Source organism: Calypte anna, chromosome 5, assembly GCF_003957555.1.
Source record: "Calypte anna isolate BGI_N300 chromosome 5, bCalAnn1_v1.p, whole genome shotgun sequence".
Classification (NCBI taxonomy): domain Eukaryota; kingdom Metazoa; phylum Chordata; class Aves; order Apodiformes; family Trochilidae; genus Calypte; species Calypte anna.
In genome coordinates, this window is record NC_044250.1 from 9,054,810 (window position 1) to 9,077,899 (window position 23,090).

Consider the following 23,090-nt stretch of genomic DNA (forward strand, 5'->3'; position numbering starts at 1 on the left):
ATTTTATTTTTCCCAATTTATTGAAATATGTTATGAAGCAAATGGAATGTTGTTAGTCAGGAAAGTGATTACCAAAGAAGAAAACCTTCATTACTATGGGCAGTGTTTAAATTGATGTGGAGCTAAATTGATGTGGACTAACACATCCTGATTTGATTACATGAAGAGGACTATGATGTCTACAGTTTTGTACACCTCTTGGGATAGATTTTAATGTGCAGCTTAGTAAAGATTAATTACAGTCCAAGTTTAATTCTGTGAAAGAGGAATCTGAAGAAAATTGAAAAATTTTGCAGTGAAGGCCTTCAGTGATGCTTCATACATGAGAATTGTTTCTCCTAATATTTTTCTCCATATTATCTTCTTTGTCATAGTTGTTTTTTGTTGGTTTTTAACTAGCTAACTTGATCTCTTTATTTAGTACTTCTCACTTGCTGCTAATTTTCTAAATGCAGTAAGGAAAACAAAACAATAATTCTTTTAGGAAAACCTCTCAGAGATCCTATCAGGTATTCCAGTGTTCAGTGTTGAGCTAAAAAATTTCTCTAAATATTTGCCTTAGTGTGCAGTGTCTGCTTAAATGAATGAGCTAATTTGTAGTTTTGGGGGTCATTTTGGATTTGGGGGTTACTGTTTTCTGCTTTATTGAATTACTGAAATCTGTCCTGCACTGTTGGTATGTCAGCCATACAATTATTTTAATTTTTTTTACTTATTGTGAATTTGCCGTAAATTTCTCAAGGAATCACATTATGTTATGTATAGACAACTCATCATATGTATCACTTGGTTTTTTACTACTATTAGTAGTATTAAAAATATGACAGCCATGCAGTACATTCTGTTGTTATGAGTAATAAATGGATATTTTATTATGGTACATTTTGCAGGTGTTTAAGGATTTTTATTATTTTGGGCAGGTGTTTAAACAGATTTTTAATTGGGAATTGGAGTATTATAGCAATAAAGCAGGCAAGACTTTGAGATTTTATGAGACTGTAAATGAAAAACATGCTTCCCTTTTAATGACATCTGCTGTTGTCTTTTTATGCAGGGATTCAAACTTGATTTTGCTTTGAATTGTGAATTTGTTCCTGTTGAATTCAGTGACATCCGACAGACAAAAGCAAGCTTTAAAAAGTTGATGAGAGCTTGTGTTCCCAGCACCATTCCTTCAGATTCTGAGGCCACATTCCTTAAAGCTCTTGGGGAGTCAGAGTGGTTCTCACAGGTAATTTATATGTACTTCTACTTCTTATAATCTGTAATACAACACAAATTTCAGGATCTTCTGACAGAGAACTATTGTGTTCTAACCAGCTGTTCTTCTTTGTCATCATCATTATTTTGCATACTACCATTCTGTTGTTACGTGAGCATTACAAAGGTGGGAGGCATTTTTTACAACATAATTTATGGCTTTTAACGTGGAAAACATAGAAAAGTAGAGATGGCCATCTATATAGATTTATGCTGTTTATTTTCACTGGATCTTTTTGTTATTTTATATATTTTTAAAAGGAGAAAAAAGTATAGCCTTTTGATTTAGAACTGGTATCTGACTCCTCACACATATTCCCATCCTGTGTTTCTATATGCACAAGTATTTAAAAAACAAGCTAGTATCTGGTATCTGTTGTGGGATATGGGGAAGTTTTTGCAGGGGAGAATGGATTTTGTGTGTGTATGTGTGTGTGTTAATTTGTTCTGTCTGAACCTGTTCCTTTACTTCCCTTACATAAAGATTAGCTAACTGAAGGCAAGACTTGGAAGTGAGTTTGCTAGATTCGTATTAAGAAGGATGTGGGAAAGTCTGCTCTTTTAAAAAAATCTAAAACCATTTTAATTATAATAAATGCTTTTAACAGTTACATGGTATGTTTGGAAGCCTCTGCTGAATAGATTCTTCTCCAGTGAAGTTAGTCATAGTAAAAAGAATAGATTCTTCTGTCATTTCTTAAGGAGAAAATACATGTGAGTAACATAGTATGGCAAAACCAGTAAGCATCATACAGATTTTCCTTTCTAAGTAATAACAGTGTGAAGACTCATAATAAGAGAAAATTGCTTAAATTCACCTAAGTTTTTAACCTGCTTATACCATGTGTTACTCTCATGTGTGAATCTCATTGAAGTTCAGTAACCCTTCCCAGAGAAATTAACTAACCTGTCTGCTTAAGGAATACGAGCATCACTGCATAATGAATACAAGAATGCAAATAATTAATGTGTCCTCTTTCTATATATTTTAGCTTGCCCAAAAGCTAAGAAACACAGTGTAATCTATGTATTTCCAGATTGTGGAAGTAGGATTTTTGTTTCTTTCTGTGTGTGTGATTGGTTTGCTGCAGTTGTTATTATATTCATTTCCAACTTCCATGAGCTTGAACATTAGAAATATTATCTTGCGAATATCTTGTATGGATTCTCCCACCAAAGTACTTCCTGACTTTATGGAACCTTAGCATTTCACAGGAAATTATTTTAGTGTTAGGCCAGGATGGAATTTCTCTACAATAAATCTGTCTACTGTGTTGTTCTCATTCTCCTTTTTATGACAGCTATTTTATTACAGTATTCATTGGTTTTAATAGTTTAAGTTCCTATCTTCAATTCTTTGCTTAGTTTTGTTTCAGTTCAGATGAAAATCCAGAGATTTACATTTTATAGCTTTTTAATCTGTTTCATCATTGCGTTTCTCTGTGCTGTATGCATTATAGAAAACATTTTAGTATTAATTATTAAAATATTCAGTATTTATAATATCTGGCAATTTATCTTGTACCTGAGTATGTTACTTACTTGTAATACTTTATAGCTTCATAGGATAATGCAATTGGGTGTGATCATCTCTGAGCTCCTGGAAAATGGTTCTTCCGTTATGGTTTGTTTGGAAGATGGCTGGGACATTACTGCACAAGTAAGCTGCTCTGAAAACCTTGAACTAGCTAAATATTAAGAAAAAACAGGCAATACTTTTTTCTACAAGTGACCAATAATTTGGTATAACATTAAGAAATTTGCCTTGTGGCAGTAGAGAAGAAACAAGCATGCATGAGTTCTTGCTTTCATTTGCAAATTGCAACATGAAAGGGTTCCTCAAAATTAATTTGTTCCAAAGCTCTTAATGGACTTAGCGTTTCAGGCTGAGAAATGAAATATGCATTCTTGCATCTGACCATGTGTAAGAATGAAAGTTGGAAGTTGCCACAACAGATTGTTTATCTTTGTAAACACTACTACACTTTAAACACAGGAGGGAAGGAGGGGAATTCCTTCTCTTGCTGTTTACTTTCCATAAATGAATTTGGGAGACCGCACACAGGGAAATAACTAAATTTGTGCCAGAGTGACTTAACAGATCAGCAGAAGAGATAACTCTGTGAAACAAACTATAAATTGGGTGAGTGAAGACCTCCTGTATTGTTTAATGGATACATTGTGTCCAAGTAGTTGCTTCATAATTCAGAAGATAAACACAGATATCAAGAATTCCAGTAAATTAAATTATAGTAAATAAAAATTCCAGGTGCAGCATCCTGCTACCAGGTAAACAACACCACAAAAGAATGCTAACATATTTACTAGAATCGTTGTCACACAACGAGGGATAGTGAAGGGTACACAGATGGAAGGGAGAGAAGTCTGTGCTGCATTTACATCTCATGACATTCTGTCTGTAAAAACCGGCTGAAGTTGGTTTGTGAGCCCCACAGCATGGCAACACTGCAGGAACTCTAAAGTCACCCTCAGGATTAATTCCTTAACACATTCTTTGCTGAGATATCTAATACTATTTTATAAATATTTATTATGCTTATTTTATAAATTGAAGTGGGTTTATTTCAAATGTAATGCAAATATGGTAAGCATTATGATTTCTGACATCTATAGTTGCTCAGGTTTGACTTTTACAGATATTGCTAGTCTCAGTTTAATAGAAGTTTTTTCATGTGATATATTATTTGGTTTGTTTTATAAAAATATTTAATGTATGTGGTAAAGTATCTGTGGTTGAGTTTATATGAAGGCTTTTCTTTCCTTGAACTATAAACAGATTATGGATTATCTATATTTCATTGATTGTGTCGTTCTAAATTCTGCCACTCTTAACACAATGTCTCTTGTGATCTAGATAGTATCTCTGGTGCAGTTACTCAGTGATCCCTTCTATAGGACACTTGAAGGCTTCCAAATGCTGGTGGAAAAAGAATGGCTCTCCTTTGGTCATAAATTCAGTCAACGTAGTAATCTGACACTCAATTGTCAGGGTAGTGGTTTTGCTCCTGTCTTCTTACAGTTCTTAGACTGTGTGCATCAGGTAAGTCAATCTCAAACTAGTTCTAGTTTACAAGAATCCATAGATAACTGCATAGATACCACTATTTCAGATGTAATAGATGATGATTTGAGAGAAGAGTAGTAAAGCTACTCTAGGTCTTATTAAAGTTACCGGATTTCACCTCAAAAGGTGGGATGCTTGCCTAGAGGAGTCTGAGACATTCACACAAAGAGGAGTGGTTGGGATTATGGATATTTTAAGGTCATATATGCATTTCTTTCAAGTAGTCTTCTAAGCTTAAGACTGGCTTGTGGAAGTCTGCAAATACCTTTTTCCAGAAGGAATACTGGACTACATCTACTCCAAAGTGAAATCACAAAATGTCTATATAGCTGCAGGGACCTCGGCACCAGCTGCTTTGGTTTGTTTGTCTACTCCTTTTGCTCTGAATTACTTGCTAATGTAGACATAGCCTACCCTGGAAAGAGTTGTACTGTAATAAATCTTAAGAGAGATGCCATATCCATGCATACTTGTAGAGTATTTTTTTTCATGTCCAGAGATCACACAAACTTGGGGGAAAAAAAGGTTTATCCAGAACAAAGGTAAACATGAAATCCAAGGTTTTTAGTTTACTGTTATAACATAAAATGTTTCCTCATGGCAAAATCATTGGTATTTCTGTAAAGTTAATCATCCTGGCTTTAAAAGTTTTAAAAGCTTTAAAAGTTTTGTCTGGTTTTAGAAAAAACCTTTAAGCAAAATGGCTTACAATCCTACTTAGAATGCAACTCTGAGTAAGTTTTCTAGAAATAGATTTAAGATTAGTTTAATTTTACTTATTTTACTTAATTTTACTTATAGTATTGACTTACCAAATTTTAACAGTATGCTTATAAACTGTAGGAAAATTACTTTTTAATTAAAATAAATGGTTGAAGTTTCATAGGCATTTACTATGAAAAATTAATTTACTTATTTGTATTTACTTACTTATTTGTACTTGAACATTTCTGTTAAGTTTCATTTGTTTCAATGCAACTTGTAAACAACTGCAGAATCCAACTAGACTGCAACTTGACCCTGAAGTGTAATACATTTTAATCGTTTTTTTTAAATTGTCCATTTACTGGAAATAAACATTTGGTCCTTTAAAAATATTTTAAACCATTATAGTCTCAATGTACAAGGTGCAGTAAGAAAGTCACTATGGAGCCAGTATGTGCATTAAATATCATGGGTTAAACTAAAGATACATAGAAAACAAAAGAAGCACTGATTCCTAAATTAGATCTGCATCATCTTGTAAAAAGTCATTGTTTATGCCAGTATCTCCAGGTGTCAGCTGAACTATTAATGAAAAATCATTCTTTCACAATAGCAGCGTCTGGCAGATACACTCTCTACTTCTAAGAAGACTGAATTTATAAAAGTGATTTCAGTGAAGGAAGCTTTCCTTATTTTTCTTCTGTATATATTTGCTAATTTCTTAAATAGAAGTAAAATGGAAGTGTTTTCCAGAACTGACTTTTTTTAAGCTCTGTAAGGAGCTCTGTTACAGCACCTTGTGAAACAGGAGGTGAGTGTGCTAGTCCCATGGCAGATGTATTCAGTTATTCCGGTGTTTGCAGGACTAGCCTCGTGGTGATTACTAGCACAGGATATTTTTTAGTACTGTATTCTTATTTAAACTAAGTAAATATTGAAATATAAAGGGATTACAAAATCAAAATGTATTGGAAAACTATGGATGGCTGATACAGTTATTGGAAACCTAAGGGAGGCTGGTAGAAGTGTAAGATTATTAAATACAATTAGAAGATATTTACGTTAACTGGGAACATTGTGATTTGAAAAATGAATTCTAAAATACTGAGTTTTCCTGAACATATTAGGAACACCTATTGGGTTAGTAGGTTTAAAATATTTATCTATTATGGAGATGAAGTATTTTAAAAGATAATGCAGTTTTAATTTTCAAAGATACCTTTGTCCCTGTTGACTTGTCTTCCTAGGTGATATCTTGTGAAATTGTAGAGTGTGAAACATTGCTTCTAATTTACATGTAAATTTTAAGTATAAATCTTAAAATCAATAAATTAACTGAAATGGCACCAAAGAGTTATCAGAAAGAAACCAGATATTAACCTCAACCTGAGTGGCTACATTCCCTATGGTAAAAATATCTCTCTTATGTTTATTTTGAATTGCTTAAATGAATACAAATATTTTCTCCTATATTAAATTCATCAATTCTGATGCTGGAGTTATATTTTATCAGTAGCTTTTTCCTCTGATAGCTCAGCCATGCTTTTAAGTTTTGCAGTCTGCACTGCAAGCAAATCATCAATAACAGTAGTCAGTTCATGTAGCTGTGACATCTTTCCAATTTCCGAGTGTGCTGCAATCAGCCACAACCATTAAAACACATCTGTTTATATACAGCAATCAGTACAAAACTCACCTTTATCAAAGAATTGTTTAGATGATATCTGCTTTCACATAAAAAGTAAATTTAGATTACTATAACTTCCAGTTTTTTGTAGTTCCAGAAATCTCAGAAATGGAATCACTCACAACACCTAGATATATGACACAATTTTAGTAGGAGCTTATTCTTGCAATTCTTCAAATGTATTAAAATACATGTTGGACCCTGTGTAAGATATGTCAAATAGCAGAATGTAGCCCTTCCTTATTACCATATATTAACGAAAACATTTCCCCACACAAGTGGAAAATGTATAATAAGCCACTTGTAAATGTGTGAATGTGTTTCAATGCACACACATGCAAAGCTTTTTGGATTTCAGCTCAAATGTACGTTATGTCATTTTTTAACAGAATTAGTGTACTCTGATTATGTTCTGATCTAATATATGCCAGAAAAAATACTTTGTCTACAAAGTTGAACTCTTGAATTTACTATAGAAAAATTCTTGCTCTTACAAAAAAGTGCAGGAATGTAGTCATTTGTATCACGGGAGAAGTGAGGATCAAGTAAGTATGGGTAAATTGGACTGTGGTATTTTACAAGTATCTTAGTATTTTAAATGCCTAGCCACAAGCTAATATTGAGATATGACAACAATAAATTCTCTGACTGAAATGCTGTCTATGAGTTTATAGGTCCTTTCAAGGGATTTTTCTGTCACTGTTGTGCTTTGGGTAGATAACCTTTCCTAGCTAAATGCGTATTTGTTTTCTTTATTTAGCCTGTTGGTTTTTTTTCAGCTGACACATGTGAAAATCTTAATGTCAAGGAGCTTCAAGTAGTCTAATACTAATATCCATAAGTACCAAAAAAAAAAAAACAACCCTATTTCTCTCTACTGATAAGTAGAGATTAGAGAGAAAAAATGGAATGGGAATATGAGAGGGGTGGGAATGCCAAATACAAGACGTGGGAAGATTGCAGAACTAAATGTATTTTACAAGTTTCATGTGAAACTAGTGGAACATATTTCAAATGAGAAAGTCAGTCAGTGATTTCTTTTTTGTTTCTAAACTGTACTTACTTCCATTATAATTTGGAATTTTCAGTTACTTACCATGCTTAATTCTGAAAATAAAGATTACAATGCACAAATGTAGCTAAATTTTAAATTAATATTAAAATTAATTAAAATCTTACACAAAGCTTTTTCTGATAATATTAAAGAGGAAGTAATTTTGAAGAGCCAACTATCCCACATTGCTATAATCTGTGATAATCTTGTCTTCTTAAATATCTACTCCTGATATTTACTCCTTAAATATCTACTCATTACGTTGGAGAAATTCACTCAATTTGATAGATCCCAAGTATAACTGAGGATAACAGTTGAAGATGTTGTATTGTTTTTACTGTTTTAAAATAGTAATGGCATGGCACCTCCTTAGTATGGTTTTCATTTTTTTCATACTGTAGTATTTTGGTGCATGTTTTGAAAAGGAAGAAATACGTAGACTAGCAAGTACTTCAGAAATTGTCTGGTTTGGTAATGGTAGATAGAATATCATTTACAGCATTAAATCTGCATGTCTGCTACATGGGGTTCTGAGCAATAGTAAGAAGTCCACTGCCAAATCTTTCAATTAAAATTTGATTTCCAGCTACAGCCAGGATTAGCATCTTTGCCTATGAAGTTACATGTTTCATGAGTTACCCTGGAAGATTTATATCCAGTTTGATTACTTTGAAGACTAATGGATTTTGTACAGAGTATAACACTGCTTATTACACAGTGTACCCTTTCTGCTCTAAAATATTTTTACAAAAATATTGAAGTGTTTTTGTGTACAGAGAAGACAGTTGTCTTATCTCAATATCCTTTTTTTTCCCCCTTTTTTTTAGATTCATAACCAATACCCTACAGAGTTTGAGTTCAATCAGTATTATCTAAAGTTTCTGGCTTTTCATCACATATCAAATCGATTTAAAACATTTCTTCTGGATTCAGACTATGAAAGATTAGAACATGGTAAGGTAATGTTTGTGTATTGCATACTGCTTGTGTAGTGGTTGGTATTTTTCTTGTCAATATTTAGTTTACAAAAATTTGTCTAGTTTGAGATGAGTCAGTAATTGGATGGTGAGAATGTAATGAAGTTCATTTTAGAAATATGAAGGAAAATGGAGAAGGAGAGCATGTAGAATTTTCTGAATGAATAATTCCTGAGCCACTCCATGAATGAGGCTAAGATACAGGGGAAAAAAATTAGTGCTGTACCTCAGGGTTTTTTTAGAAATTTTTCCATTTGGTTATTTCCCCTACAAAGTACCTTATTTCAACAAAAACAAGGTCGTTGGAAATCCTTTAGAGAGTGTATGAGGTTTCAGGAAGGGAAAACCTTTCCACCTCTCACTTTTTTCTGTTGCAGTCTCTTCAGTGTTTCTCTTATTTTGTATTTACTTTTCACTCCCATCTGTTGAATGTAATCTTACTGGTTTTAAGGCCATAACTACCCTCGGAGTCCTCTTCAAAAGACTTCACAACTACAGTTTAGGTTGTTCTTGGAAATTGTTCACTAAATAAAACACGGAAGTGGTCTGAAATTCACTGCTTTGTGGGGTGTTTCTTATGGCATATGGTCAATTTTAATGCTTTTCTTCAAAACCATATTAACTTTATTTCAACAAGAGCTAGTTTCCATTATTTACCTTAATTTGAACAAAATGAAGGAGTTGAAGTCAGTGACCTCCTGTGGTTCCATCCAATCTGGATTCTTGTATGGTTGGGGGTCACAGGGATGGAAATGTGTTTTATTACTTAGTTGGTTTCATGTACCATTTTATATAATGCAAAATCCTGTTTGCAGTAGTGGTTGGATCAACTATGTACTTCCAAAGTCACTTCAGATAGAACAGCTTGTTTTCACTAGCCTCATATGTTTCTCCCTAAATGAGTAGGCAAGTATTTTTAGGTGAAGGTGGTCCAGCAGATTGGGAGGACTGCTAAATTGGGGCAAAATCTGTCATCAGGGCTTGGTAATCTTCTAGGTCAGCATGGATACAGGCAGAAAGCTCCTAAAATTCATAAAAATTCCTAAGAATACTCAAGTATTTCATTAGATTTAAGAACAGGTTTATAAATTTAATGCTACTGAATATCTTTCATACAAAATTTATATTCTGCCAATTTGTGACAGTGGCAATTGCAAAGCACAGCAGTTGCTTCATCAAATACTATCTTGTTGCGGTGGCATTTGATTGTAATTTTACTGTGCCTTTAGTCTGTGAAATTCCATTTAGTTATGCTTTTAGTGTTGTTATGTAGTGTCATAAAGCTGTCTTTCTGCTATTGTTTTCCGTAGGGACATTGTTTGAAGATAAAGGAGATAAACATGCCAAAAAAGGAATTTGTATTTGGGAATGTATTGAAAAGATGCATAAAAGGAGCCCTATTTTCTTCAATTACCTCTATGCCCCTGCTGAAATAGAGGTATGATTTTTAAAAAATCAGCATGTGGTTTGTTATTCTGGCCTAAAACCATTCCCCTATGTCCTATCTCTACACATCCTTGTAAAAAGTCCCTCTTCAGCTTTCCTTTAGGCACTCTAGGGGTACTGGAAGGATGCTATAAGGTCTACTCACAGTCTTCTTCAGGCTAAATAACCCCATCTTCCTCAGCCTGTTTTCACAGGAGGGGTGCTCCATCGCTCTGATCATCTTCATGGCCCTCCTCTGGGCTGGTCCAACATCTCCCTGTCCTTGTGTTGGGGGCTCCACAACTGGGCTCAAAACTTCAGGTGGGCTCCCATCAGAGTGGAGCAGAGGGAGAGAATTACCTCCCTCCACCTGCTGGCCATGCTTCTTTTGATATGCCACCCAGGATATGACTGCAAGTGTACATTGCAGGCTCATGTTGGGCTTCTTACCAACCAGCACCCTCAAGTCCTTTTCCTCAGGAATGCTCTCAATCCATTGTCTGACCACCAGCCTCCAGGACCTCACACTTGTTCTACTTGAAGTTCATGCTGTTTGCACTGGCCCATTTCTGAGGCCTGTCGAGGTCCTCCTGGATGGCATCCCTTCCTTCCAGTGTGTAGACCCACCACACAGCTTGGTGTCATCAACAGACTTGCTCAGGGTGCACTCAGTCCCATGATAAATCCTTTGTTTGCGTGTCTGTCCACTGCTGGTGACCAGAAGACACGCTGACCATCTCAGCAGCTATGGTGCCACTGGTATTTTTATTGAGGTTTATTATTATTTATTTTTTCTCAAGTTGTTTCCCCACATTGTATCTTAGCATGCATAGCACCTTGCTCTCAAATCTGCTATATAAATTGACTTCATTTTAAAAAGAGAAAAATAGCTTTTGTTTTTCTTCAAGGTATTTTGAGTCTGCATCAGATTGCTGTTGCTGCCAGCAGTGCAGCCCCTTTCAGCCCCTCCACACACACCACACACACTCATACTCAGTAAAGTGGTGGTGCAAGAGAAAAGAGGGAGAAAACAAGAGAGGGACAGTTAGTGGTTAGGATGTGCTTTAGCTGTCTTTGTTTTAGATAAACATCTGTTTTCTCTATAGAGCCATCACTGTGATGAATTTGGAGTTTGCTGGGATGCTTGTTCACTGTATCTTTTATGTATTTTGCTGTAAGCAGTATCCTGATTAGTAAGTACCAGGAACAGCTTTTGATAGGGTTTCCTTTTTCCCTTTTTTAGAAGAAACTAGTTTTCCTCATATGAAGTGGTGTCATAGTTTCAGAATTAGTAATAATAGCAGAATTAGTCATTGTGACTGGGCATCACTCTTCAGACTTTAAAATTGCTTGTTCACCTGAGGCAATAATTCCCTACAGGTAAGACGGATGCAAAGTGAAAGTCCTAACATGATTTTTTAAATGGAAAAAAAAAAAGAAAAAAGATACCAAAAGATCTGTTTTAAAACTACTCTGAAGACTCTACAGCTACTGTCTGCTTACCTCATTTTACTGTGTTTTTTCCAAGTGGTGTGTCCACCCATGTTATACAGCCTGGCTCCTTTCTCTGATGGTAAAGGTTCTTGGATTTTCTGCTGAATTAAACTGAAGTGTGATTGCTATGGAATGCCTTGTGTATCTTTAACAGGAGGCATAAACACTGTGAGGGTACCAACTGCATATGCTGAATTAGTGTTCTTGGTAGGCAAGTCATTTAGTAGAAGAATAAAAAAAAGCAGTATATTCCCAGGTATATTCACCCAGTGCAATGGACTGCTCAATGCAGAATAATCTAGAATATACAAACATTGTGTTGTATTGTAAGTCTGAAGCTAAACAGACTTTGTTTTAATAACATTTTGTTTCAAATAGGCATTGAAACCAAATGTAAATATGTCCAGCCTCAAAAAGTGGGATTATTATGTAGAAGAGATTTTGGCTACGGGTCCTTCCTATGACTGGACAATGGTAACTGCAAAATGCAATGTTTCAGAGGAAGCTGAGCAAATGGATGGTTCAGTTTCTCAGACTAAGAGGAAAATAGTGTGGCCGTGTTACGATGATGTTAAAAAAATACAACCTGATGCCATCAGCAGCCTCCTAAATGTAAGTACCTGTCTTACACAGAATAATAAGTTATCTCATGCTTGTGAACTTAGTATTTACTTTTTATGTAATTACTTCTTTATGGATATACTGTTATTAAGGGACCATGATAGGTGTCAGAACAGGTATTAAGTAAAACTGATCTTGAGAATTGATAGTTGGTCTGGGAATCATCCATACAAAGCCTGTGTTGATTCTGAATGAACACTTTTCTGGAGTACGCTTCAAGAGTAGCTAATAACTGTGGGAAAGCCAGCCATGGGTTTATTTTTTTCACTGTCTTTTTAAATAACTATGTAGGGACCATAACAAATTTTTAGGTTTTCTTATAAGAAATGCAGGAAGTTATTTTAATTGTTGAGTCTAGATCACTGGGCATCTTCTATGCAGTTTAAAGTAAGTGTGTTGTAACATAAACACCCAGACACAAACAGATCTGAAAAATGAATGTGAGACTTGCTGAGTTTAACAAGTGGGAGGCAGATGCTCAAGCATAAACTGGACGTTTTGTCCCAAATTTCTTAAAAAAACTTTCCCTGATTGTTCTTAGCTTGCTCATGTTTACCAGGACCCAACTCTTATATTTAGATTCTTCAGAATATTTTGGTGCTTGAAATAGATGTTTGATTTTGACTTGTTTGGCCTCGTGTAGGTTTTGTGCTTCATTAAAAGATGAAAGAGGATCCCATTGCCATTATTATTGCTGTAGTTGTATAGAATAATTTAACATCTGTATCTGGACCTATTGTTTCAAGCCACATGCATAGAGAATCATAGAATCATTAAAATTGGAAAAGACCTTCAGGATCACTGAGTCCAACCATAATCCAACTATCACAACCGTTAAGCCTGAAGTGCCACATCTAAATGCTTCTTGAAACCACCAGGGATGGCAACACCACCACCTCCCAGTGGTGGCAAATAAAGAGCAGTCTTTCAGCAGGGATCATATCAGGGATTCTTTAGCAAAAAAAGCAGGGAGCTTTCATATCAAATAACTAGAAGCCATAAGTATATCAGGAGTTTGGCAACAATGTTCTGCATTTCTTCCTGTGGTGCTCTGAAGCAGGAGCAAAGCTCTGTAGCTGACTGTAGGGTTGAAATGACTGACTGGGAGTCAGCATCCCTGTTTGCTGTAACCTGTGTCTTGGACTAATTTCTAACAAGAAGAGCTGAAATCAGATCCCTGACTTCCCCTGCCATGGGCTCTCTGCTGTTTTGTGCTTCTGTCACCACAGGGTTAATTCACTACACCCAAATTTCCAGCGAAACTATCCCACAACTGTGAGAAACTGCCATATAACAGGGAAATTAGCCATATTATATTCCAAAGATATGTGGGTCAGGTTTTATAGAGTTGAAATGTTATTTGTGAATTAGATTATAGTAATAAAAGATAGCAGTAGACAGGAACATGTGGAAAACTTTGAAGAGGTTATGTAAAGGTTAGAAAAATATGCTTCTAAGTTTAAAAAGCAAAATGAACTTTCTTTTAAAACAAGTTGTTAATTTAGGGCTGTTGCTTATGTAGGAGAAAGACCTCTCTTTAATCTTAAATCCATTGAGAATGTGTTGGTATCCCAAAAATTTTTGAACTGAGACCATATTTAGCAATGGTAAATTATATGGAAGAATGATTCTTCCTTAGTTTATAACGATAAGCCCAAATTTGTTTGTTCTAAAGATATTTTTCAATTGAAAACTAGATTGTGTTCTTTAGGAGTTAAAGTTGAGACAAGAAAAGATACTGAGTGTCTTAGTTCAGAATTTTCTTTGGTAGAACATGGTGCTCTTCTATCAAAAGCAAAAGGTGTCATTTTTTAGCAATAAATGTTCTAATGTGCTTTGGGTACATAATAATCCCCCTGTACCCATTTCTGTAATCACATCCATGTGATGATTCTATGGTTTCCATAAATCCTTATGTTTATGAGTTTTATGGAGTTGACCAGTTTTCACATTTTATTCATTTAGTCCTAATCTAAGCCTTTTATAAGATCATCAATAATAAAATTTATTTTAAAGTATTCCTGTACTAACTTCTCTATAAAGCTTCTCAATTCACTTCTATGACATCAGAAGCAGCCAACAAATAAAAATCTTAACCATTCTGTGATACATGCCTGGTTACTGTGTGTATTAGAGGTTATAATCTACCAATATTTCAGTGGAAGCGCAAATCCAATGCTTGAGTGCAAACACATCTCTGCTGTATCCCACTAATTTGCTAATGTTGCTAAAAACCTATTCACTCCCCAGAATTTAATAGGAGATTCTGAGATAAGATCAGATTCTGGTACTTCTAGTGAGAGATGAATCTGTGTGTTCTGTTCTTACAAATAAGCAGTCATATCACTTAACATTAGATGACGCTTGCTCAGAGAGGCAAACTCAAAGATGCCACATGAGTATATGCCAGTCACTCAGATTAACTCTGACATTAAGTATGTGACATTAGGAACTAAAGCTATATACAGGGTCAATGAATAACCAGCAAACAATACAGCAAACATAACAATAAAAATAGCACTTCTGGTTGTGAGCAGGTTTATAACTCTTAATTTTTGTTTCCAAAAGACTTCTCCATCCAAGTGGACCATGAACCAAAAGTTTGTTCCAAATATTTAACAACTACTCATGTAAAACTTGCTGCACATATAAGTCTGATCTAAGCAGCAGATCAGTCACTGGGTATACATTTAGCATCTTTCCATTAGTAGTCAAAGTCTCAGAATCCTCCCAGTCCAGGGGTTGAAGAGAAAATATTGTCAAGAAAGGTCATCCAAAACAGGGTGCTCTGTAACAGTCAAGGCATTCCACTAATGTAGGACTTGGTGCTGATTGTTTTTCCGTGTGCTCAGACACTTTGTGGATACGAAGGTGATCAGTCTCTACAGTTCTGGAGTGTCTGCAGAATTATCTGATCTGTACCACTCAAATAATACAAAGCAGACTACCTAGCAGATCTTTTTAAAAGGAATACTAGTGCTAATTGCTTCCATATCAGGAAATGGATATTCATAAAATTGTATATTAGCATTTCTTTTTATACTTACTGACTTCTACTCCTTCAAAACTAGGCAACAGGAGATGAACAAGAAAGATAAATGTAAGGAATTCTTCTTTCGAGGAAATGCAGCTTTTCATAGGCCATTGCACATATGGAAGGAAAGAAATCTTAGATTTTCAGTGAAATTCAGAACTGAAGGGGCAAGAGTAAATCTTAAAGATTTATTGCCATGTAAGTTTTTTACATGGAGTTTATTAAAAGAGAATTTATTCCTAACTTTTCAAGTTGTATATTAGAGACTGCTGAAAGTTTCTCATTTTAAGTTCTGGAAGCACTGTTCATTGTGGAGCCAAAAAAGAAGGAATGTGACCCAGTTGCTAAGTAACAACTTTCAGTTACTTCCAGATTCTGCAGAGAAAGACTCGTACTCAGAAGTCAGGACTAGGGCAGAAACAGAATTATCAGATTAAAACCTGACAAACTTTTAGCACTAAAGAGCTTGTATCCTTTTGCAGCAATTGAGAAAGCCTTTTATGTGAAAACTCTGTGGTAAATTGATTCAGTTGTATGTATCCCATCAGGAAGTATTACACACTCAGCACTTTGAAAGAGGAGCAAGTAATCTGGAGAAGCATTTAATCTTATTTGTGTTCATCATTCCTTAGTTTTGTATCTACCTATGAATATACTCCAAATAAAACTGTTCTGATTCCACTTCTTGGCATGAAGAGTCCTGTAATACTTAACGTATATGTGGCTTCCAACTGTCTTCAGTATTTAAAGCTTTTTTTAAAAAAGTATTTAAAAAAATAAAAATAAAGATAATAAAAAGTTTTTTCAATTCTTGATCTTAAGACAATTTTCTTACATAGTTTTACTTTTGAGCTTTCTAATTTACCTTCAACAACAAAGAGTTTGAAGAAATATTTAGTTTCTATTATACTGTCAAATACTGGCTTTTTTATTTTCAATTCAGAGTTCAAAATTTAGTTCAGGAGCTAATTTCCTGCTCAGATTGTTTTCATACCTTACAAATATAATGATTTTCTGTCTATCAATAACAAATTGCTGAAGAAACTGTTATTCTAAATGACCACTAGGAGTTGGAGAATACTATTAAACCTATTTTAATCATTTGGTATAGTAGAAGTAAATAAATTCAGAGACTTACTCTCTCCTTTGAAAATAAGTGTCTTTTATATAACATGGGAACTCTCTGTCCTATAGCAATTATTTTGTTCCGTCATCAGTTCTCAAAAATTGAGGTTTTAATTTGTTTTTGTTAAGAATCAGATTTTCATAATGTTACAGCTGTTGAGAGTGAAAGTATAGAAAAATATTGAAGTACAGCAAGGAATCTGGACCACACATCAAAGTAATGACGAGTGTTTGGGAGTAACTAATGAAATTGCCTCTTTTCAGTTAATTTTGCATGCACTGTCATTGTAACAGGAAATAACCGTAGCTGGAGGTTATCAACATAGGTCATATTCCCAGGTTCCACAACAGGAACATGTTGTTACAGTTTGCAATCCAAATTGAAAAAATTTTTGTTTCATTTCCTTCTTTTATTACAGCTTTGTATCACATTTTATAAACCAGGGTAAATGTTAATATTGGCCATGTACTGTGTTGGTGTCACAGTGCAGAATTTGTTCTTTGTAAATATTTTTATAAAATATAGCCTATCCTTGTCATTGTTGTGTTTCTGTTATGGCAATTGGTGTTGAATTGTGTGTGTTCAGGAGAACCAGCAGAGAATTGAGAGCACAGTGGCTCCTCTGAATGGTGAAATACAAGAAGTGATGTAACTTGATTGTCTTGACTCCTGAGTCTGGTAGACTTAATTTTATAGCTGGTTTGATGTAGGTTTTTGTACTGGAAAACATGGACTATAAGTTCCCTGGATAAAATTAGTGACTAGGAAATGATTGTATAAAAATTATTTCCAGTAAGTGAACAGTTAAAAATGCTTATCCTTAAGAAAACTCTTGCTGTTTGTTTCAGGAAATTGAAAGGTTGGAAAATAAATTAAATCAGAACCCAGAAAGGTGGCAGCTTTTGTGGGAAAGGGTCAAAATGAATATAAAGGATGACACCAGGCAAGACAATGTAAGTAGTGAAAGAACTTATCCAATAGAATAATTCCATTCCTGCTTTTTAGGTTACCTAGGGCACTGACAAAATCACTGTGTTTCTTGAAGTAAAATACTGCTTTTGAAAAATAGATTATATTGTTATAACCCATGATACTGGCTTTGCATTTCTGCATGTTGTAGAAAGATATGTTTATACTAGTGCTGTTTATCTAATTGTTTTTCTAGAGTAGATTAAGGCATACAAAAAAACCAAGATGAGCATTTTACTAATACGCAAATATATGACTTACAAATTTAAAAGATTCTTGAAATACAAAAAAACCTCAGTTTCTGAAAGCAGCCAAAGGGGTGTAGCAGAGTTTCAGAGATGAGTAAAGGTGTTTCCATGTCTAAATGGAATTTGGAAATTGTAGATTTTAATGAAGGTACTGGTATTCATGCTTGTATTTTCAGTTCTTGACGGTGGTAAAAGAATATCTGACAGTACAGGTAGTTTCTAAGTCTAAGACTGCCTCTTTCCTATCTACATGCACTAGGAAGAATGTTGGATACTGCTTTTTATGAACTTTCTCTATAAACTTAACCTTGTGAGTTACCTCCTCAAGACTGTACCCTAACTCTTTAGCTTCATGTGTTTGTTTAAACTTGCCAGCCTCCATGCAGTGGTTAGTTCTCAGCACTACTTTGTTATTTGTCCTTTGCTCTCAGTAAAGCAATAGGTTTTGTCAATCAGAATCATTGAAGTTCACTTTATACCCTAGATCATTCAAGATGAAAAAAGTTTTAAGCTAGCAGAACAGAGGATGTTTTTTACTGTATTGGAAGTAGAAAAGAAAATGCAAGTATAAAAACGTTATATCAGTCTCCTGTCCTAGCTGTTATTTCAAAATTCATAAATAAATGCAATAGCTAAGGGTCAGCCCCAAAGAGCTCTAGCTCTAGGATGTTGTAATTTATATTATGACCAAATACAGGTAAAATGGTTTGGATCTATAAAGTATTTCTTGGAAACTGCCTTCTTTTTCCTTCACTCCCTTTCTTCCCTTCCCTTCCTTCCCTATGAAACTTAGAGAGATTTATTGTTTAGTTCTAGATGGTTCTGAGAAAGCCAAGCCAAGATTATGTCACTGGACCATATAAGGCTTTTCTAGAACACTAATTTCTCACACCGTGTGAATGCTTCTGCTTAAGAAATTCATTGAGTTGCTGTCCTTTTGGCCTTTTTTTGGGGGCAGCATGACTTGTATTATGAAGATTTTTTTGGCCTCATAATAATTCAAATCTTACATGTTGTACCATGTATTATCAGCATTATGCTGAGATAGTCTCACAATGCCAGACACATTGTGTTACCTTTTTTCTTTTATTTTCATCTTTTTTAGCTCCGGAGACATGCTTCTGGCTCCCCAGGGATGATGTCAGCTAATCTACATTCCTATCAAAAGAGGTCTTTGTTGGAAATACCTGACAGTGGGCTGGGTGAGGAACAGAGTACAAGCATCTCTCCCTCTAATGGAGTAGATAGAAGAACAACTACCCTATACAATCATTTCACATCAAAGAACGATGAAAACAGGTAAACTGAATAATCCCAGTGTGTGTGAACCTTGTATTAGATTGGTACAAGTCTTTGACTGGGTGGGGGGGAAACTTTGATAAGCAGAGAATATTTTGTGACTACTCTATCCCTTCTTCATGGTTTTGATTACATTTAGTTGTCTTGACCTGTGACCCTCCATGTCCTGGCAGTATCTTTTGATCTTTCTGTTTATATGGACAAGCAAATTGTAGCTGCACTTTTAATGTGTCAAAGTACTGAAACAGTGTTTATCAGCGTATCACAGTTACCAGTTACTAAACTATTCCTTTAAAACTAATTTAGTTTACTGAAGTTAAAGCTAATGTTTCAGTAGTAGGTATTAGTTCTGAGGCTTTTTATACATCACCAGAATTCATATTATGGAATCGTGTGCCATTTGTGTTTTTGGTACTGCTCAGGTCTTTTGAAGGTACGCTGTACAAAAGAGGAGCTTTACTCAAAGGTTGGAAACCTCGCTGGTTTGTGCTGGATGTGACAAAACACCAGGTAAAGCCTTTTCAGATAATGAGTGGTTTTACGACTAGTTGGCTGCTTTGTTATTTTGTAAGTTTTTAAAGATAGATTTGACAGATAATTATTTTCAGATGCCATGTGGGTTTCAACATTGTAGACCATACATCTGTATTTATCTTATAGCTGATACAGCATTCTGAATGAATAGAGGGTTTTTTATATTTTGGGTTTTTTTAAACAGTGATAAACTTCGTTGGAATTCCGCTTTGACATTTGCTATAACGGTTTGCTTTACGGTTTTTTACTTTTTTTTTTTGTAAATCAAGTATCACATTTTCCCTTCTCAAATTCATTTGCATATCAAAACTCAGTTTACAGAGTAGTTAACATTCATATCAAAGTATCTCTTTAAGGAAAACATAAGAAAAGCAAGCTCCATTCAACCACTAAATGCAGTATAGGAAAACAGGAGTTTTCTATATAGTTTATAATTATCTAAAATTATACTTATATTTTTGCTGATTATTTTGAATTCTTGAAATACAGAGAGTAAGTGTTCTGTTACCTCCTTGATGAAGTAAAACTTCTGTATTAGTTTCAATGTAATGAACGGTGAAGAGGTGGTTTCTGCTAGAAAAAATTACAAAGAATGCTGAATCCTCAAGACCAGGTCCTGGTTTCATCCTTCATCCTCTGCCCAGAGGCAATGCCTGACTATTCAAAGTTTCTCTGCTATGAAGCTCTGAAATGCTTCTCCTCCACCTCGGCCTGCACAGGAGCAGGTGGTGGAGGCTTTGCTATTACCCAGATATGTCAAATAGAGCACAGGCCAAACCTGCAGCTTTTGTAAGTTGTGTCTTTTCCCATGTTTGAGGTCCTCAGGTCCTGATAATAGTTGTGCTTCTCACTCTTAGCCCTCCATGCCCCGAAGTCATATCCAGGAAAAGAGAAAATGAAATGGAAAAATCCCTCTAAATAACATATTTGAATTTTTTTCCCTTGTGATCCAGCTGCGATACTATGATTCTGGTGAGGATACAAGCTGTAAGGGACACATAGACCTTGCAGAAGTAGAAACTGTGATTCCTGCTTCTCCAACAATTGGAGCCCCAAAACATGCAAGTGAAAAAGCGTTTTTTGATGTAAGTATATCTGATCTTTACTTGATCTTTATGTGAAATTTTCTTTTCTTGGTGCACTTAGCCAACTACTTCCAGTCCTCCTGGAAGGTGTGAGGTAGGAAGGAGCTGTGATGCGAGCTCCAAACAAAAAGTTTATATACAACTAGCATCTGGCCCTCATTCTCAACAGCAGAAGTTAAAAAAATGTTACATTCAGACCCAATTAGTAAAGATTGTGTTCTGCAGATTAAAGTAAAGCTTGTGTGCTTCTTTTTCTGTTTTGTGTATTGACTTGTCTATCTTCATGTTCTTATTTTTCTTTTTCAGTTGAAGACAAATAAACGTGTATATAACTTTTGTGCCCAAGATGCACAGAGTGCTCAACAGTGGATGGATAGGATCCAGAGTTGCATTTCAGATGCTTAGAAAGGAAAAATGTTCCATAATAAAGACATGTTTAAGGCACCATTTCCTGTAAGAAGCTAAGTTCTGAAATGTTACTGACAGACAACCAGCCTTCCTTACATTTCATCCATAACAGTTCATAATATGCTAGGTTCCTTTTCTGCTTAATATTTATAACCACTGTAATTGCTATTTTTTTTTTCAGGGAGGACTTTGAAAAATAATAATCCATTTATCCTGATTTTCCACTTCAGTACAATTCCTAGCTATAAAGTGGGCTGTATTTGCACTGTCATCTAACCCTGGTATTCTCAATTCAGAGCTATTCTGGCAGGAAACCTGTCCAAAGGAAATTGTAGACATTTTCCTTCCAACTGGAAGCATATTTTCTCTTTATTTATAAACAGAATGTTCTTATTTTCAAACCAGTCGTGAATACGAAGGAACATGTCTACAGTTCCTAAAAAGTTAATGAAGCTTGAGTCCAGTGACATATATATCAGGTTGCTAATGTTTATAGGCAGTTTATACTTTAAAAGATCAAAAAGTGAAATTGCCCAATACCAAGACTTGCAAGTGTCTTCTCAGCATACTGGTCATTCTCCAATCTTGTGCTCTTCTGAGTGCTTCTGGAATGTTGTTACAGAATTTCAGATTCTAGTGCTTATCTGAAGATCATGGCACATTTATTTTAGATTCTGTTTGCAATTACAATGGGATAAAAGAAAGAAAACTGACAGACACTATCCAGGAGAAACAGAAAACAACAAACTAGGAATTCAGTAGAAGATTCCATATATGTGAGTTGTATATGTTAATTTATATGCTGTTCTGCTCACTGTAAAATAAAAAATAACAAACATGATAATGCACTAAACAATGAAGCAAGCACTTGCACTGAAATCTTTAAAATGCAGACATTTGCAGGACAGAGGTAAGTTATTTATAGCAGAACAATACTAGCTAGTTAACAACATTTACAGATATTAAATATGTACATAATCAAGTTTGATGTGTTGTGATTTGATACTTTTTAAACATTTTTGCACATGAATTGGAAGACTGTTTATAGATTTTTACATTTGATAAAATTGTGTTTGTTCATCTAAAAACCCTGTGAAACATTTTTAATATCCCCAAATTGGTAGAAATTTTTCAGTCTACAAATACTGACGACATTAAGTAGAATATATAGGTAATCAAGCCATTGTTTTTATTTTGAAATGTTAATATGTTATATAGCACACTAATATTATGAAAGGTTTGTATATATGATTCACTATTTTCTCATTTTTCCAGACATTCTGCTTGTGATTTAATGTCAGCCTAACCAAACTGACTATACTTACAATATTTTTCAGTTATTAAATTGCTTGTGGGGTTTTTTTATAACTAATGTATTTTGTCAGAAAGGAACATAAATTTTGCACCACATACAATAGGAAATGCAGCTGTTTTTAATGCATTTGCAATTTCAAAACAAAAATATGAAGGATTTTTCTAGCATTTTTCAATTGACTGATTTCCACCTGTGACAATGTTGTTTGCACATGTTTATTTTTCTTTGTATATGAAGTACTTTTATATGTACTTTGTAAAATACTGATCCTGATCTTAGGTTATATGAAAATATGCATACCACTGCTTATTTTGTAACTAGTGAATTTTAACTCTTGTATGTTATGTGATATATGTATGCTAACCATCTTGTAATAAACATGCCTCTTAAGGAAAAGTAAAACCTTTCCTTTTACTGTAAAAGAGAAGAAAGCAAGACCCACATCTTGAAATATTTCCAGTCACAAGACAAATCCTTATTTACTCTGTATTAAGAATAGTGGCTGTATTAAAAACCATGTGATCTTTTTGTATACTTGTAAATATTCTTAACATTAAAGTTGCACTTGAGCATCCTTAAACACTTCTCAATAGTAATACTGATGACTAAAGAAGTCAGGATTTAAAATAAAATTACAATTCTAACAAATCTCAATGTATAGCCTTTACTAAAAGGCTAAATACATACAACATTCATACTAAATGAATAATAAGTATTTTTTTTAAATCCTGTATGGTATCACAATATAAATCAACAGGAAATTT

At 34.5% G+C, this 23,090-nt stretch overlaps 1 protein-coding gene across 1 annotated transcript in view; it reads left to right on the forward strand.

The window, feature by feature from the left end:
* Positions 1-22,858, forward strand: part of SBF2 (SET binding factor 2) — a 198,164-nt gene extending 175,306 nt beyond the window's left edge. Inside the window, exons 32-42 of the mRNA XM_030450948.1 lie at positions 1,055-1,231; positions 2,819-2,920; positions 4,136-4,321; positions 8,619-8,745; positions 10,079-10,206; positions 12,066-12,299; positions 17,317-17,421; positions 18,791-18,984; positions 19,407-19,494; positions 20,472-20,603; positions 20,910-22,858. Coding sequence (XP_030306808.1) covers positions 1,055-1,231; positions 2,819-2,920; positions 4,136-4,321; positions 8,619-8,745; positions 10,079-10,206; positions 12,066-12,299; positions 17,317-17,421; positions 18,791-18,984; positions 19,407-19,494; positions 20,472-20,603; positions 20,910-21,008 — 1,572 coding nt within the window. The 3' untranslated portion in view covers positions 21,009-22,858. The remainder of the gene's footprint in view (positions 1-1,054; positions 1,232-2,818; positions 2,921-4,135; positions 4,322-8,618; positions 8,746-10,078; positions 10,207-12,065; positions 12,300-17,316; positions 17,422-18,790; positions 18,985-19,406; positions 19,495-20,471; positions 20,604-20,909) is intronic.
* The last annotated feature ends 232 nt before the right edge of the window (positions 22,859-23,090 follow it).